General features: G+C 40.2%; 2 protein-coding genes across 2 annotated transcripts in view; both read right to left on the reverse strand.

Annotated features, from left to right (window-relative positions):
* The window catches only part of wnk4a (WNK lysine deficient protein kinase 4a), a 44,157-nt gene extending 30,369 nt beyond the window's left edge, over window positions 1–13,788 (reverse strand). The window contains exons 1-2 of the mRNA XM_035997859.1: window positions 13,590–13,788; window positions 12,668–13,336 (exon numbers count right to left, since the gene is read on the reverse strand). Of these exons, the coding sequence (XP_035853752.1) occupies window positions 12,668–13,303 (636 nt within the window). The 5' untranslated portion in view covers window positions 13,304–13,336; window positions 13,590–13,788. The remainder of the gene's footprint in view (window positions 1–12,667; window positions 13,337–13,589) is intronic.
* An 866-nt stretch (window positions 13,789–14,654) lies between these two features.
* The window catches only part of vps25 (vacuolar protein sorting 25 homolog), a 9,854-nt gene continuing 8,273 nt past the window's right edge, over window positions 14,655–16,235 (reverse strand). Inside the window, exons 5-6 of the mRNA XM_031314766.1 lie at window positions 15,740–15,815; window positions 14,655–15,486 (exon numbers count right to left, since the gene is read on the reverse strand). Coding sequence (XP_031170626.1) covers window positions 15,374–15,486; window positions 15,740–15,815 — 189 coding nt within the window. The 3' untranslated portion in view covers window positions 14,655–15,373. The remainder of the gene's footprint in view (window positions 15,487–15,739; window positions 15,816–16,235) is intronic.

Here is a 16,235-nt window from a genome sequence, read left to right on the forward strand (position 1 = left end):
TAAGTCACAGAAAGGGCTCTGAAAAACTGTGATAGCCATTTATCACTATTTTCTGACATTTTATAGACTCAACAATGAATCGGTCAATTGGAAAAATTAGGATGAAGTAGTAGATCATATAAACAATAATTAGTTGTAGCCGCGGAGAAGCAGCCGGTTATAATAGCTAGACATTGTGGGATCTAGGCTGACAGAGAATATGTTTAAAATATGCCAAAGCACAAGGCGTAACTTTTTGTGTAATTCCAGAAATAATCACATTCCTCTGGCATACTTTTCCATCTACCTTTTGACCTCAGTTTGAACCCTTTCAGGGACTAAAAGGTAAGCCGTCCACTCTTCTTCCGGTCGTTAACTTATTATTATTAAAAGTGCTGTTAACAGGCCATAACTCCTGTGTTCCAGATGCTGACAGTAAGGGGCCCTGCAGACAAAGACCAGAGTTGACAGAGTCCTTTTGATGATGGGGTAGGCCATAACCTGCACGCCTTCGGAGGCGGTGGCGACTGGCTCACCAAGATCTGGGTTTAAGGTCAAAGGCAAAGAGTGAAGAACCTCATGCCTGACATACCCGCCGTGACTGACTTGCGCTTTGTATAAACACGCACGTAGGCACTCACACTGGTACAGTGTTGCATTGAGATGTTTGCAGGTGAGAACTGAGGTGGCAGTGTGCTCTTTCCAAGGAAAACCTGACATGTTCTGTAAATGGAGCGGGCAGAGGGAGGTTAGCCATTAATCTCATCAGGATTGAGGACTCAGACCAGCCTCTGACTTGCTGCTCTCACACCAACAACCTGACCTGACTTGTGGCGCCCGGCTAATTACCTGCACTAATAAGACCTAGAGACCTAGATGCAGGATTACACTATCTCACAGGGAAAAGCAGCCTGTCGAGCAAATCTTTTCCATCTGGCTCTAGATACTTTTTCTAGATATGAATATATTTTATTGCCCGGCCTGGAGTTAAAAAAATCTGATAACGCTATTACAGTTCGGCTGTTATTTATTCATTTAGTTGACCACATTTTAACAGTTGAAACATCAATGTCAGTGTTCTCTGGTAGACAAACTACTGTATGTAATGGAGACACTGTTTCCATATGACCTCCTTTGGCATATTTGTGCAGCTACTTCTTGTTACTTGTTAAGGTCGACAAATACACACATATTGATATATGCAATAACCTTTATTGGCATATTTGCACAAGTACAAGGTTGTCCTCTGCACAGTATAGAGTATGAGTTGTCTCAGAAAGTATTGCATCGCCTTGTTTGAGAAACTAAGGTTGATTTGTTTGAGAGCTGGGAGATCTTATATGCTTAGTGTGTTTACTGTGTTATTCTTAACAACTCTGAACCTGTCTGGTGTTTGCTTTTAGTGACTCACTAAAACCTCAGTTAACACTCTTCTATAAACTGCTCTGCACTTCTATTACTGTCATTTAAGACCTTTCTTCTTAAATAATCCCCATGCCTTTCAAACTGAGAATTGTATTGCGCAATTACAGTCACTGGTAACTTTTTCCTTGTACGCTACCACCTCCATCCACCACCATCCTTCACTACATAAGCATTGTATCAATGTTTTGACATGGCAGCTTACGATGATGGAAATGACAGACGTATTCTACAGTTGCTTATAGGTGTCCAGTTAATTAAATTATAAGCTGCAATGGCTGAAATGTTAGCACATCAGTATGTAAGATGTTGAGGAAATTACCCAGGCTGATCACACACACTATAATTCATCAATAATTTATAAGCAATGCCCCCTTTGTGACTCAACACTCAAGTTGGTATGCAGTCTGAAGATCAGTTTGACCTGTGACACTTTTCAACTGACCTCAGGTCAAAGTTAAATGGAGACGAGAGGACATTTGTGCTTCAATCTGATCAAATAACCATGCAAGGGAAGGAAGATTTCAAATGCTTAAGGGGAAAGTATATGGCCGGTTCTCTCAATGTAATGGCATTTGAAGAGAAGAGTGTGAATGGAAAAAACACCCAGCGAACCACAGAAAGATCACAAGATGTCTGGAGGATACAGCTTGTAAGAGTTTTGTCCTCAAAAAAACAGCAGTTGTGGGTCGTGTAGTCTCGCATTGCCAGGCCTTCCTCCACAGCGCTGCGGAGGAGGGTCTGGCGAGTCCACACAGCATTCCGAGATGGGAGAAAAACATGCTCTTTTTTATTGGCATTTCTTAAAAAAAAAAAAAAAAAAAAAAGCAATTTGAATCACTAAAATCTAAAAAAAGAGAAAGTTTCTGCAATTTGACCAGCTTCCCTGCTGCTTGTTAGTAACTTACTGTACTGTATGACTGTGAAAAGCCTCGCAGCGGTGTGAGAATTCAATATACAAGTAATGTGTCACGTGAGAGTCCTCCATAAATGAACAACATACGGTATATTTAGCTGTTCCTCATCCTGCACTCCGAAGCAGCCTGTCGTGTCATGTTTGGTCACAGTTACGTCTTGTGCATTTATAAAGAGTCAATGGGCCAGGCAACATCTGTGTGCGTACATCTTTACAACCTTTCTTATCAGTTACTGCTACTGAAATAATACACGTTTGACTGTAAATATTCAATTGTGCATGAATTCACGTCATTCTTCTAAAAAATTAGTTTGACTTTGTATTATGTTATTGGCCTCCTAAGAATGGACCAGTCTAGAGGTCATAAGAGCCACGTTTTACGTGCTAAAAACGGACATCAATCATTTTTTATGATCTGAACACGAAACATAATGTTCCAACCGCTTCACAATTACCTTTATTAGTGCACAGATTTCATCTAATCATTGACATTAGTAAATGGAACCCAACAAACTCCTAATATGATTAAAAGAATGACCTCAGGCGTAATTACTTTAAAATGTTTACGATAATTATTATCCATGCTATCGTTACTACAGACTACAGGCCTTAACAAGTTCATGACAATACAGATCTGACAAGTTTTAAAAGGAATATCCCTCCTGGGCAGATTCCAGAGATCTTCTGGCGCCAGTAACAATATTTGTACTTGTTTTTGTGGTTAATTTAAGTCTACTTGGGTGTTCTGTACTTGCAGAATACAAGTACAAGAAGGTCTAGACCAATGGTTTCCAAACTTTTTGTCTTCTAGATTGTTTAATTTCAATAATTTTCTAAAGGCCTGAAGAACTTAATGGATTCATTATTAATTAATTAGTTTCTGAAAATAAACAACATTTTGTGGAAGAAATATTGGCAGCACTTCATAAAAGGGTTTTTAAGTTGTAACTAATGGTTTTATTGTGGGATTATTATTCAGTTATGAATACTTTATTGATCAGTTCTAAGCAATTAATACAAACAAGGTTTGGGTTGCCAGTTTATGAACTAACTTTATTTTATTAGGAAACTAGAAGAGCACTCGGAGAGCGCAGACCTCACAATGTTGCAACAAAAAATAATGTTTTTTAAATGTAATTGTGAAAAATAATGAATGTATCCGCCCTGTGATTAGAATTCACTCCAAAATGTAATGGTTTCCTTCTTGGCCCATGCTACACCCTTCCACCACGTTTCACAGAAATCAGGACAGTAGTTTTTTTCATAATCCTGCCGACAAACAGACAGACAGACAGACAAACAAACAAGCTGAAAACATAACTGCCTTGGCAGAGGTAATAATGCAGTTATAAATGTTGATAAACCATCAATAAATGCCTGCGGGTTTCTCACTTCAACAACGTTTGTTATGTCATTAATTAAGAAAGATAAAGTTGTCAAACAGGCTATTGGATGTTTTCTTGAAGAGGATAAAGCAAGTGTCATGCTGGGATTAACATTAACCAAAGGGATTTTTTGAAACCTGGCAACCCAAAGGTTGTGCTTATAAATGATAACCATCTCTCGCCCCCCAAAAGTCTGTATCTTGACCTCCAGGTTGGGAACCACTGGTCTGGATGTCACCAAAGCTGACACTGTTTGATCTGTCCTGATACAGAAAGCTCCACACATCTGGTTCTCTAAGCAGTACAATTTATGCTCAGCTTTGTTGGGAACTACTATTTGACTGAGATATATGACCAGGAGAGCCTTAGAGCCAAAGCCTTTTGAGGTTTTACGTTATGACCCAAATCTCAGCAACAGCCAGCAAACAGAGAAGGTGCTTCCATCCTCAGGGCAGTTTTGTCCTTTTTATTATTGCTTTTTATAAAGCTGATAAATATACTTGACATTCCAAATACCTGGAAAGAATTGAAACATTCTTTTATTCACTTCACAATCATGTTCTGTATAGATGTTTTTGTGAAAGTCTGTCAAACTAAAATGAAACATGTTGAAACTGTATTTCTGGTAACTAGTTTATTTCCACTGTGCTGCAGGAGGGTGCAGCTGCATAGTGTTACACTGACAAACAAGTATGTGATATCATGTGCCACTGGCAACCAGGACCGGATATAGTTTACGAAGTGATGGTATGTAAGCCGTGCCCTTGTCACAGGAAGGCAACATAATTAAAGATTTATGAATCCTCGACTGGCTGCTCACTCAAGGGTCAAAATTACTTTAGAAACCCACAGAGGTTGAAGATAAATGTGAACTAAGATTAATAGATGTTTTCTGTTGACTGAGAAAACACATTACAGTGTTTGTTTGATTTGATTTGTATTGCAACTTACTGGACCCCAAACAGGTTGAGCCATTACTGTACACCAATTCATCCCAGGACTCACATCATAACCTAGAGCACATTTACACCTCTGGGACCTCCATCCTGCACGCTCTGACACACATGGTCAGTTCAGAAATGACCAGAGGTGACCCCGTGGGGCACTCTTTTCCCTTACCAACTATGGCCTCAAAGCCATAACAGCTTTTAAAACTTCAGGTCTTTGGTTTGTTTAGGAAGCAGGACTCATGTCTCTCCAGGGCCCAAACTGCAGGGTGACCACATGTTTTCCTCTAAAGGAACGGCTGTACAGTCACACACTGTCAATACTAAAAACGCTGTGGAGAGAGGAGGTATTTCCAAAGTGTACAGACGATGTTTTCCCCCTATACAATGTACAATATTGGGCTGTCCATCTGCAATAGACACTCACGAGAGAAACCTGATGGTCGTCAACTTGTCAATAACTCAACTAGATGAATCAATAGACTTTTTGATAACCAATTCATCAACTAAAATATGGGGATTTGCTGTTTTTCTCTGTATTAAATCATTGTACTCAGAATATGTTTGGGTTTTTGGTTGTTGGTCAAACAATTCTGGTGAACATTTGTCACTATTTTCTTACAGTTCAATCAATTGGCAGATTTAATGGGTATTGAAAGTACTCGATAGCTGCAGCCCTATCATCAACCCTGAACAGTTGTCCTGGTGCATACTGTGAGACAAGTCCAGTGACGTCAAAATGTGAGCTTTGGTGACCAAAGAAAAAGTCTGTCTGAAATATGACTGTTGCTACAATCACCGTGTACAAACCATCTCATCAGAATACGGCGAAGTTGCATTGACGGACGTGATATTGAAAGTGTGATTCTAAAATATTTATTTCTTAATTTATTGGTTTATTTAATGGACGGTGCACGTTAATAAAAAAATAGCTATGACTGCGCCGGGGTAAGATTAAAATAAATGTTATTGTAATAGTTCTGATACACATTGATAGACAGAGGGTTAGGAGCTAATCTGAGAGTTAAGGGAAAGTCCCAGTAAAGGAAAGTGACATAGGCATCAAGGACATAGACACACGTTCAAAGAGTAAATATGACAGAGCCTATGTGATTACTGTAAACACAAAAGATTCTTCTACAGCAGGGGTGAGTAACCTTGGGCACGCGTGCCGCCATTGTCACACGCTAGCTCAACCAATGGCATACTAGCAATAAGTGTGCAAGAGAGTTTTTGGGAAATGTTCAATCCAAGGAGCACAGCCTGGTATTAACGGTAATTTGATTGACTTTTTCCCCATCCGCATTCCGCAAAGACCCGCCTACTCTGCCCCTGATTGGCTAGTACTTGTTGTCTTCTTCACAGAATGCGATGCAAAAGAAAAGAAAATAGCACTGCCTAAGCGAGCTCGATAGAAGAAGGCAGGCTTAATGCTGACAAGAACATTTTTAAATGGTATATTAAAAAGGTTGCTGCACCCTGTTCTAGAGGAATAGATATTGAGGTTATATTGAAAGGACAAGCCTGGTATCAAAAAACAAGCTTGAAAAACAAGACGTAGAGCCAGTGATTGTGTAATATATGGGTCACCAGTATACTATTACTGGAAGCTGGAAAACTTTAAACAAATCTGGACCACTTGCTAAAATCTCTCACAGGAAATATCGATCCAGAGGGATCCCCCAAAAAAAAAAAAAGCAGTGACTCAGCATAGACAGAAGCTTTGCCAGGAGCACACTTGTGTACGTAAAAGTACAATAGCTCAGTCATTACATCTGGCAGTTGGAGGAGAACCAGTTTATAATCGTTTTTTTTCCACTTAGTGTTCCCAGTTTTTGGCTGGCAGAGTTACATGTAGCTCCCGCTGAGAAGCTTTTACTGATGACGGATGAAAATAATTAATTTCTTTCATTATTACGATAGGCGGCAGATGAAGCTTATTATCATTTTCAATCGCTAATATCTTTACATATTCGTTTGATTTCAAAGAATATTCTGGATATTTGCTGAGGTCTCACATAATGTAGAAAAACAAATAGAAAGTCAGCATACTGTGTTTGTAGCCTGACTCACCTGGCTTATCTAAGATATTGTGTTTAGCTTTCTATTAATCAAATATTACAGATGCTATTGTAAACACATTATTGTATTAATATTTTCCAACTCTTGAAGTGAATAATAAGTAATAATACAAATAATACATTTTACAAATATTAAATCTTACTCATCTTATATGGACAGGCATTGCAGATTACTATCGTTAAATACAATTTAATAAAGTAAATACAAAAAATGTTATACTAAATTAAATACACCAAATAAACTAACATTTAAGTTTGCAAGACTACAGGAATGGCCTTCAGCAACACTGATTCTTTAACTCTTTGACACCTGAAGGCTTATAGGTGTAGTTCCCTTAGTTAGTAGCATCCACACTATCTATTTTCTCAACCCTCTTATCCTGTTAAGGGTCACTGAGCAGGGCCGCAGCCTCCTCCAGCATGGTTTAGGTAAGAGGGGGCGACTTTCACACCTACAAGCAAGTTTAGTTTCCAACAGAAACGTACAAAAACACCAAACAGCCCCAGCCACCCCAACAAATGAGTGCACATTTAGTAAAGTACATTTTTTATGGGTGACACAGTCAGGACTGGGCGGAGCTAAAGCAAACAAACAAATAGCCCTCACGTCAAAGTGACGTGCTTCCATTTGTAAATGTAGGCTATCGTCGTGGACCTCTCCTCAGAGAACATTGGCAGGTCCTGATAAGCTGGAACCCGCTGCAGCGTGGGCCCCGCGAGAAAAGACACTGTTGATGTTGGCCACAGTCAAACTGATAGGAAGCCCACAGCTTATGTTGTGTCACTGAACACTAGCCACATTCAGATAAAAGGTTACATAGCCAGGCTTGTACAGTATGAGGCCCAGGCAAGCATGAGGAGAGAGGCAACAGAAACTAGATGTATGCTTTGTTGTTTAAGCTCATAACTTTCACCTCAAAGCAAGACGTTTATAAGATTTCACAGCTTTAAATTAACCCGGTGCCATTATGCGAGCTTTAAAACTCTAAGCTTAAACGTAAACGTAAACAGCTTTTTTAACCAGTAAGCCCACTTTCACTACAGTATTTGTTCCAACTTTTATCCAGCAGGGGTGATGCAAATCTTCCACCATCATAACTCCTCCTCCTTCCTTCTGTCATTAGGTAACTCTGTTTCCTTAAGACTTTTAAACACACTAGAGTCGAGCTGAAACTAACAATTCTTATTATTATAGATTAATATGTTGATTTTTTGGTTTGATTCGATTGTTTAGTCTATAAAACGTTTTCAAAGCCCAAGGTGACTCCTTCAAATTGCTTCTTTTGTCCGACTAACAATCGGATATTTACAACAACACAACAAATACTCAAATTTAAGAAGCTGGAACCAGTGAATGTTTAACATTTTTGCTTAATAAGTAACAGAAACAATTATCCAAAGCTATTTGAGGCCTTATAGACCCCACAGGCTAATAACACACTGGCCGTCACTATAAAACAACACAAATTCTTTACAGTTGAGAAGGTGGAATCAGTGAATGTAGATGTGAAACAGAATGACGACAAGGGCTGTGAATTAGTTCCTTAATTACTAGTGACAACGGTAAAATTATAATTTTTCCGACTCTTTACTTTGAGAAATATAAATATGTTTTTCTACAAAAAACACTTCTTAAAATGAATAAAAAAAAGTCAAAGGCTTGCTGTTTCTCCCTGGTTTGACTTTTTATGCTAACCTAAGATGACCGACTACTGGCTCTCATATTTAGCGCGCAGACATGAGACTGGTATTAATCTTCTCATCAAACTCTCAACAAGAAAGCACTATATATTTTACAAAATGTCGAACTATTCCTTGAAATGCTGTCAAAACACAAGCAGCCGAGCCGGAACTATACCTTCTAAGTGACTACATTGTTATTTAAATGAGGAACTACTGTATTTGAATAACAAGGTCACAAATCTTTGGATGCTCAATACACATTTCAGTTAGTACCAAACAATACTGAGGTTCAAGACCAATGGCAACAATGAAAATGACCTGCTGTTGCCTCTAGTTCTACATTCAGCATTATAATTAAACTGATACTGTATGCTAGACTTGATTCTGCAGCGATCTAGCATTAGGCATGGCCCTCATAAACACCGACAGTGCTGTAAATACAGGTGGCCGTGCCGCTGTGGTGGTGGAAGTAGAGCATGGTTAATGAATGTGTGTTGGTTTGGGTTTAAAAATGAAACATGAGTATAAAAGTGTCTGCTGCATACTGGAGGCTGAACTAGCTGGGAGCTGCCCTTGAATAAGTTCAGGTATTGCGCAACAAAAGGCCTTTAGGGGCTCACCAAAAAGGACATGTGCAACAGTGCACTCATTCCTATCAGTTACTAAGTAGCTCACTGTGTAGTTACTTGTATGCTGGATAGAAGTTTAACGCTCATGATTTCATGTGTTGCAGTTTTGTGCAGGCAGCAATAACAGTGACATACAGTAGCAAATGCAGTAGGTTGTGAACACTTTTAGCCTCAGTGTAGATTGAATGGAAGCAGGAGGAGACCATACAATAGCTCATCCATTTTTTATCACCTCTACATTTCCAGTTTCAGTTTATGTTGCCTATATGGCACCAGAGTCCCCTGTGAGCCTGTGGGGGAAGGTTTGCTAGGTAGCTACCACCTGGGAAATTTTCTTTGTGCCTTGCTTCTTTTAGAAACAGCTCTAAATTGACGGGTAACATGTCTTTTGATTAAAGTTCTTAATAAAGTTATTTCACTACAGATTCCACAAGAGTTTCTTAATTACTGTGAAATGTGTGATAAAATCGGCTTGATAATCAGACTGAATTGCAATTTTATTTGACTTTATTATTCTATTTATCTATCTGTATTGATGAAAAATTGGAGATGTGGGTTGCGACTAACTGATCACTATTAGGATACATTTTCTTACACAATAAGGCACGGAAAAGCAGCAACAGTAACAACAACAATAAAGGAAAACTAGAAAAAGAAAACTTCACTAGAACCTTAAAGAACGTAATGAATATAATATTATTCATACAAGGCATACTTGCAGCACATTGTGAAATACATGTTTTTAAAAATTTGGACTGTGTTACATGGTTAACATTATCAGATATTTAAAATGTGTAAGGTATGGCAACCAAAAGAATCAGCTCTCAAGTAGGGCTGCAACTAAAGGTTATTTTCATTTTCTTGGTTAATCTATTAGTTGTTTGGTTTATAAAATATCAGAAAAAGGGTGAAAAATGTTGATCAATGTTTTCTAAAGCCTGAGATAACGCCTTAAATCTGTCAGTGTTCTTTTTAATTGGAACACTGTTTCGGAATTAACTCATACATACTTTCTGTACTGGTATTTCTTGCATTTTTATCATATATCACCATATAAGCTGGTGCTGGTATATGTGTCAAAAACTAAAATTTGCTAATAAACTGTTATCATTCAGTCTCTTATCACTTTATCGGAGTATAACAATATGTGCGCATGTTAATGGCAATATAAATATAAGCATGCATCCACAAAACGTTAGTAGGAGTAGGTGAGGGGCACAAGAATAAAATAGAAAAGTACCTGCACCCTTTATTTAGTGTATATCAGCGAAGTTTAAACCCAAGACTGGTCTTTCATATGTTATGATATATACAGTGTGTATATATATATATATATAAAAAAAAAGTTTAAAAGGAGCTCTGATTACTTTTCTCTTGTAATATAGTCTTGATATTAGTTGACAGAGGTTATGATGTGAGCCCTGTCTTGTATTTTAAACTGGCGTGGGCAGAGCATTGGTGTTGCATGTCATGAAAGAATCGAAATGTACTGTTTACTTTTTGTTTTGCTGGCAGAAAAGGTTACTGTGGACACCGCCCAGACAGACCTGTGTTTACTGTAACGACACTGACAATATACTGCACACCGGAGAACACCTTTGAGTGTCTCAGTAAAAATTACGACTAATTAAATATAAGTGGGAATCAGGTAAAGCAGAGCATTGTTTGACCCCCCCCCCTCACATTCTCAACAGCTGAACTTAACTGCCTCCAGATTACAGCTCAGACTCTGTAACACATAGTTAAAAACAGCTTAAGGCATTTCCACCTGACTTGTAATGACGCACCTTCAACTGCTACTCCATCAACATTACAGAGGTGATTGTGTTTAGCCACCAACAGCAAGCTTTTGTTTTCAGTTAAACATTCAGTGGCACATGGGGAGGACAGGGTGGTGAAAAGCGGCTGCAGCTGAGTCTGTGTCTTTGAGGTTAACGTATCACAACAGTATCCATTATAACAATGGCCACCTTTAAGCTTATTAGGAGCGATTAAGGAGCTTAACTGGGCTCATGTCTTCAGTAAAGAGATGAAATAGCATGCTTGTTTCAAATATGGCCCCCGGCCAAAGAGCTGCAACACAATGTGTTGCACTTTCCACTCCACAAAAGTTAAAAGCAAAAGGGAATGCTTTGGAAGTCACACCACAAATACTGACGGACCACCACTTGTGTTTGGCTTAAAGGGTGTGAAACAGTTGTAATAGTTCAGGTAAAAGGACATCTGTGCTTCTCAAAGTTTCTACCTTCCCCAAACAACAAGACACCTGTTTTGTGAACTGACAGGTGGGATCTTGAAACAGAAGTCCCAACCTGCTGGTGCTGGAGATTGAGCCCCGGGGACAGATTGACTTCGCCCTGTGTAACCCCTTACTGTCTGTGCACAGAGCTCAAACGCAAGACAAAGACTACCTCTGTGCATCGTTTATATTGAGCAGCGTGAGAAGGTTCTTTCATGTCTTAAGACAACTTCCAATATCTTTACGATTGGACTGGTCAGAATAAAAGTGATTGTTGACAGTGGGTATGTAGTCCAATATCAGTGGCAAAGAGTTTAATTTGAGCACATCTTCACATCTAAGACGACTCTCGTAAGTGCCAGATACTGATACCAATGCACGTCACACACAACAGCAAATGTACCTTGGACTTAAATCTTTAAATCCTGCACTGTGCTATCAAACCATGTAAGCAAGAAAAGTAGTGGCAGCTGCTCCCCATGCTGTTTGGTGCCTGCATGCCAAACACTGTGGCATAAGACAAACTTACTGACCCCTCTATGGGTGTTCATCAGACTGGACAGACAGAAATAGTGTGTGAAACTGCAATTGCTCTGTTTTACTCGTGATGTTTACATGCTACACGTGAGCCAGACATATCTCTCAGATCCCTTAGTCCTGCTTCACAGGATGGAAACGTTTCAAAGCACAAATGGAACTATTATCACACACAAATGCAGACAGCAGATCATCGGCTGATGAGCTGAACATAAATGATCTATTGACTCTCGGTTGTAGTTGCTAGTTTTGGGCGAGAGGCGTCCAGAGCTGGCCTTGGTGTCACTGGTTGTTAATAAAAACAGAGATTAAGAGGGGATCATGGCAGGCGGAGTGGGTCAGTTGGAGCTGACAGGATGGGTTGCCATGGATGGGACTGACACAGCCCAGCTCAAGGTCAACAAGGAATAATAATCAGTAGATTAGCTGCTTCACATCAACTCTGGTGACCTGAGGCAGAGGGCGGGGGGGGGGGGGGGAATTAGAGCTGAGTGGGGCAGAAAACCAGGGAAAGTATCAGCCTCTGTACCCGAGGTTTGTTGCTTAGTGAGAGAAAGGAAGATATACTGCAGTATGTCCAGTGTAAACTCTGGCTTAAAACCAATGCAATCAGGTGTACATCAAGGTGATGTACACCTGATTGCATTGGTTTTTTTGACTACGTTTAGACAAATTAAACCCTGATTTATCATTTCTTTTATCAGCAACCATCCAGATATTCAAATAGCAGATACAATCCATTCTTCTTCATTTAAAACTAAATTAAACGTGTGCTGATGAGCTCCTGAATGCACCTTTACATCCGAATTGGCAACTTTACAGTGAAATAGAAAAAAGAAGCCATCCTACCTGTAGCTCACACCATGCAACCTCCACTGTTGTCTCTGTGTCCAGTCCTTTATAGACCGTCTTGAAAGATCCCCTTCCGATCTCTATGTTGAATTTAAGATATCTTCCATCAGGCGAGGTTGCCACCGCTTTGGTCTCCACATCCTCTTTCTCTTCCTGCTCCTGCTGCCACTGAGTATCAGACGTGATGCGAGACAAAGTTTTGTGTGGTTTGTTTTGAAGTTCATTGTCAGACTCTGAGCTGGCGTCCTGAGCGCTGGATCTCGGGACGGGATCCCAGTTCCCAGTGAGAGACCCGGCGTCGGGCTCCTGGCTGCTGGGGGGCGTGTTGGAGCTGGTGCCCGGGCTGGAAACAGGGGAAGGCGACGGCGGACAGTCGTCGGTTTTTTCATCTTCTGCTCTGGACTCGGTCAGTGTTGGGATATTCTCAGCAGACCATGACAAGGCTTTGGAAAGAACGCCGCTGTACAGAGGCGAATCAATGTCCATGGTAATCTTTTGCAGCCCATAAGAGTTTCTTCGTGCGCCCAAACCGTGCGTCCTCAGCACGGATGGGACCCGGTATAAGCAGTCGTCAGTCATATCCACAGAGAGGCCTGGGAAACCGCGTGGTATCTCAACCTGTGCATGTGACATTGTAGCAGGTTCAACGCCTGTTTGATTTGGAGCCTAAATGTGGAGATGGCATCAGGACAAAGAGTACCGTTACATTAAGTTCCAAGTTACTTTTCCATGATGTCAGTGACTTTAAACAAAGGCTGACCACAAAATAGCAGGTCTGTAACATGACCAACACGACAAGATTACACACCTCTGAACTTCTATGAGCCTACCTGTAGGCTATAGTCAACCTTAGAAATATCTTCTAAGTAGCCTATGTAAAAACAAAAACAGAAAAGTAAGAGACATGTAGGCTACTTACTCATCACAGCCATTGCGTAAAACAGTTCACATAAACGCAGTTTTCAAATAACCCGAGTTGTCCTCTTCTCTTTGCAAGGTCCTCAGCCATAACCTCCGGTGAAAGGACAACGCTGTCTATATCAACAGAGCTCCGGAGGGCTGTGCGTCCTGTGCGCTGCCAGTGCGCGCTCCCAACTCCGCCCCTCGCAGCTTTGACGCGCTATCCAGAAAGAGTACAGGATTGGAGTAGTGTTTGCAAACTAGTAGGCTATTCTTTAAAACCCCAACGTGACAGTAGGTTTTCTTTTCATTTTATGCGTAATTGGTGTCCAAAAAGATGTGTAATATTTTTTGAATCTAAATTTGGGACGTTTTGTGAGTTGAATAAGATGTTAAAGAAGGGCAGTGTTTCTGAGGATCTATAATGTTTTGTTTCTACTTTTCCTTGTATTAATTAATTGGCATAGTGCTTCCACTCTTAACCTCACACTGTGAGCAGTAAGCGGCAGAACTCTGCCTCTTTTAATGAGTCCCTCATTGACTTGCACATCTTCTTTAGTTTATTTTAATTAACATAAAACCGATGAGTCATTTTACTACAAGCTTCTCTCGGTAACCTGAATGAGAGAGATATATGCAGCACAGGAGGGGATGGGGTTGAACGTGCAGCGTGAGAACCTAACCTGCAGGGGGAGCCACACCGCGGAGAGATGTTACTGCTGCTGAAACAGGACACCTTTATCAGCCAAGGCCACACTCGGCCCCACCTGTCCCACAAGTGCGTACACACACACACACACACACACACACACACACACACACACACACACACACACACACACACACACACACACACACAGTTATCAGAAACACACAGAATTCCCTAGAGCTGTATCATGCCCACAGGCAGGAACACACGCAGCACATGATGCGAGTGGAACCATCCATTCAGTACAGCTGCAGGCAGAAAGTAGAGCATAACATCTCCATCAGTGTGGTGCAACTCTGCACGTCTGGTTAACGTCATCATTCATGTTTTACACAAGACCTCAAGACATTTTAGAGAAACAAAAAAGGAAGCACATTTAGCAAACTTCTAATTTATTTTTCTACAGGATATGAAAAAAAGAAAGTTGAATAAAGACAGAGAGTATAACAGGAGTGTCACAGTAGCTACTGCACAATAATAGGATGACAGCAATCTGTACATGAAGTCCACTATTATTACACTCAGATGAGTCGAGCCAGGATTTGTGGTCCGAGTCTCTGTGTTGCTTCCCCTACTGGAAGCATTTATTCTGAAAACAAAAAGTCCCCCTGGTGTTGCATTCTGGGAATTTCTTTGGGATGTCTGTTTGAAACAACAGCCGAGCAAAAGGTCCAGAGCTAATTATACTGAGGAAATTTGTTAACAGGGAAAACGGGATAAAACTAGTCGTATTTACAATGTAAAAAGTGTAAAGTTACAGCTGGTGGGGAGACATTTTCCCTAGGAGTATTCAGACATGATAGTACTTAGTCCCCTGAAAGGCCCATTGCATGTTTATATGGCAACGAATGTTACCTGTGACTACTTTAAACACAGTGTCACCTGAAATGCTCTTTTCTCCCAAACACCTAGAAATTATATTGGTTCTCTTCCAATAAGAAAAGGTTTTTGAACGAACCAAAAGGCAACAAGAATTGCAGGACCGGCATCCTCTGGGCATTGAGGTGTGAAGCCTTAAATAGCTAAATGTTAAAATTTGCCTGTGAGGTACAGTATGAGGACTCCCAGACAGTGTGTGTGATTCCAGCACCGTTTCAGAAGAATTTGACCCCCTTTCCATCATCCATGGTAATGATCTCTGCTTTGCCGTCGGTTTGTAAAGCCTGCAATGAGCGCAGCAGCATCCACTCTTCTAAACCGTGGAACTCTGGAGAAACAGATGATACAGATATTGTCAGATGCTGCAATAAGAATAATGAACTATTTATACAGCCAAACAAAGTGACAAGGTGCTTAAAATGAGAAACACATGACTGAATCATTTCAGGGCTACATTTGGAGAGAAAAAAAAAATCAGGCAATTAAAAGTAGAAAAATAAAATAAAAGATAACATATGCTTTCTCTACGTGATTACATTTAAACATGCCGATTCATCTTAACATTTTAAATGGTGCCATACCTTCACCTTCTGTGTCGTCCCCATTGGACAACTCATAGAGTGTAAACACAGAGTTAACCATCCCGTTTTTGGAAACCTGAAATGATAGAGAACAGAATAATGGTCACTCTGAGAAAATCAGAATTAATAACAACTGTTTTCCTCTCACATTCGAGGACAGAGCTAGGACAGTGTGTTTTTCTTTTGGGAACTATATGTGGACACTGAGAAGATGCCAAAATCCATTGACTGCCTCCTAAGACATTTATGGCTGTGTTGCATCTCTGAAAACTGACTGTAATGTATGATTGCACATGATAAAAGGAAATCAAAAATCTGGTTAGGCATACACATGGAAACTCGTCTCTCATTTATATGACATTTAAGAAATCAGGTTATTGCAGAAAGCCGACTGTAACCCAGAGTCGTATAATTGCAACATGTAGCATTTCATAAAATTCTAAAGCAGTAGTGGCAACATTTAAGCAGGGACAGGTCGCAGTTGCTAAATGTATAT

The sequence above is a fragment of the Sander lucioperca genome, chromosome 22 (assembly GCF_008315115.2).
Source record: "Sander lucioperca isolate FBNREF2018 chromosome 22, SLUC_FBN_1.2, whole genome shotgun sequence".
NCBI classification, from domain to species: domain Eukaryota; kingdom Metazoa; phylum Chordata; class Actinopteri; order Perciformes; family Percidae; genus Sander; species Sander lucioperca.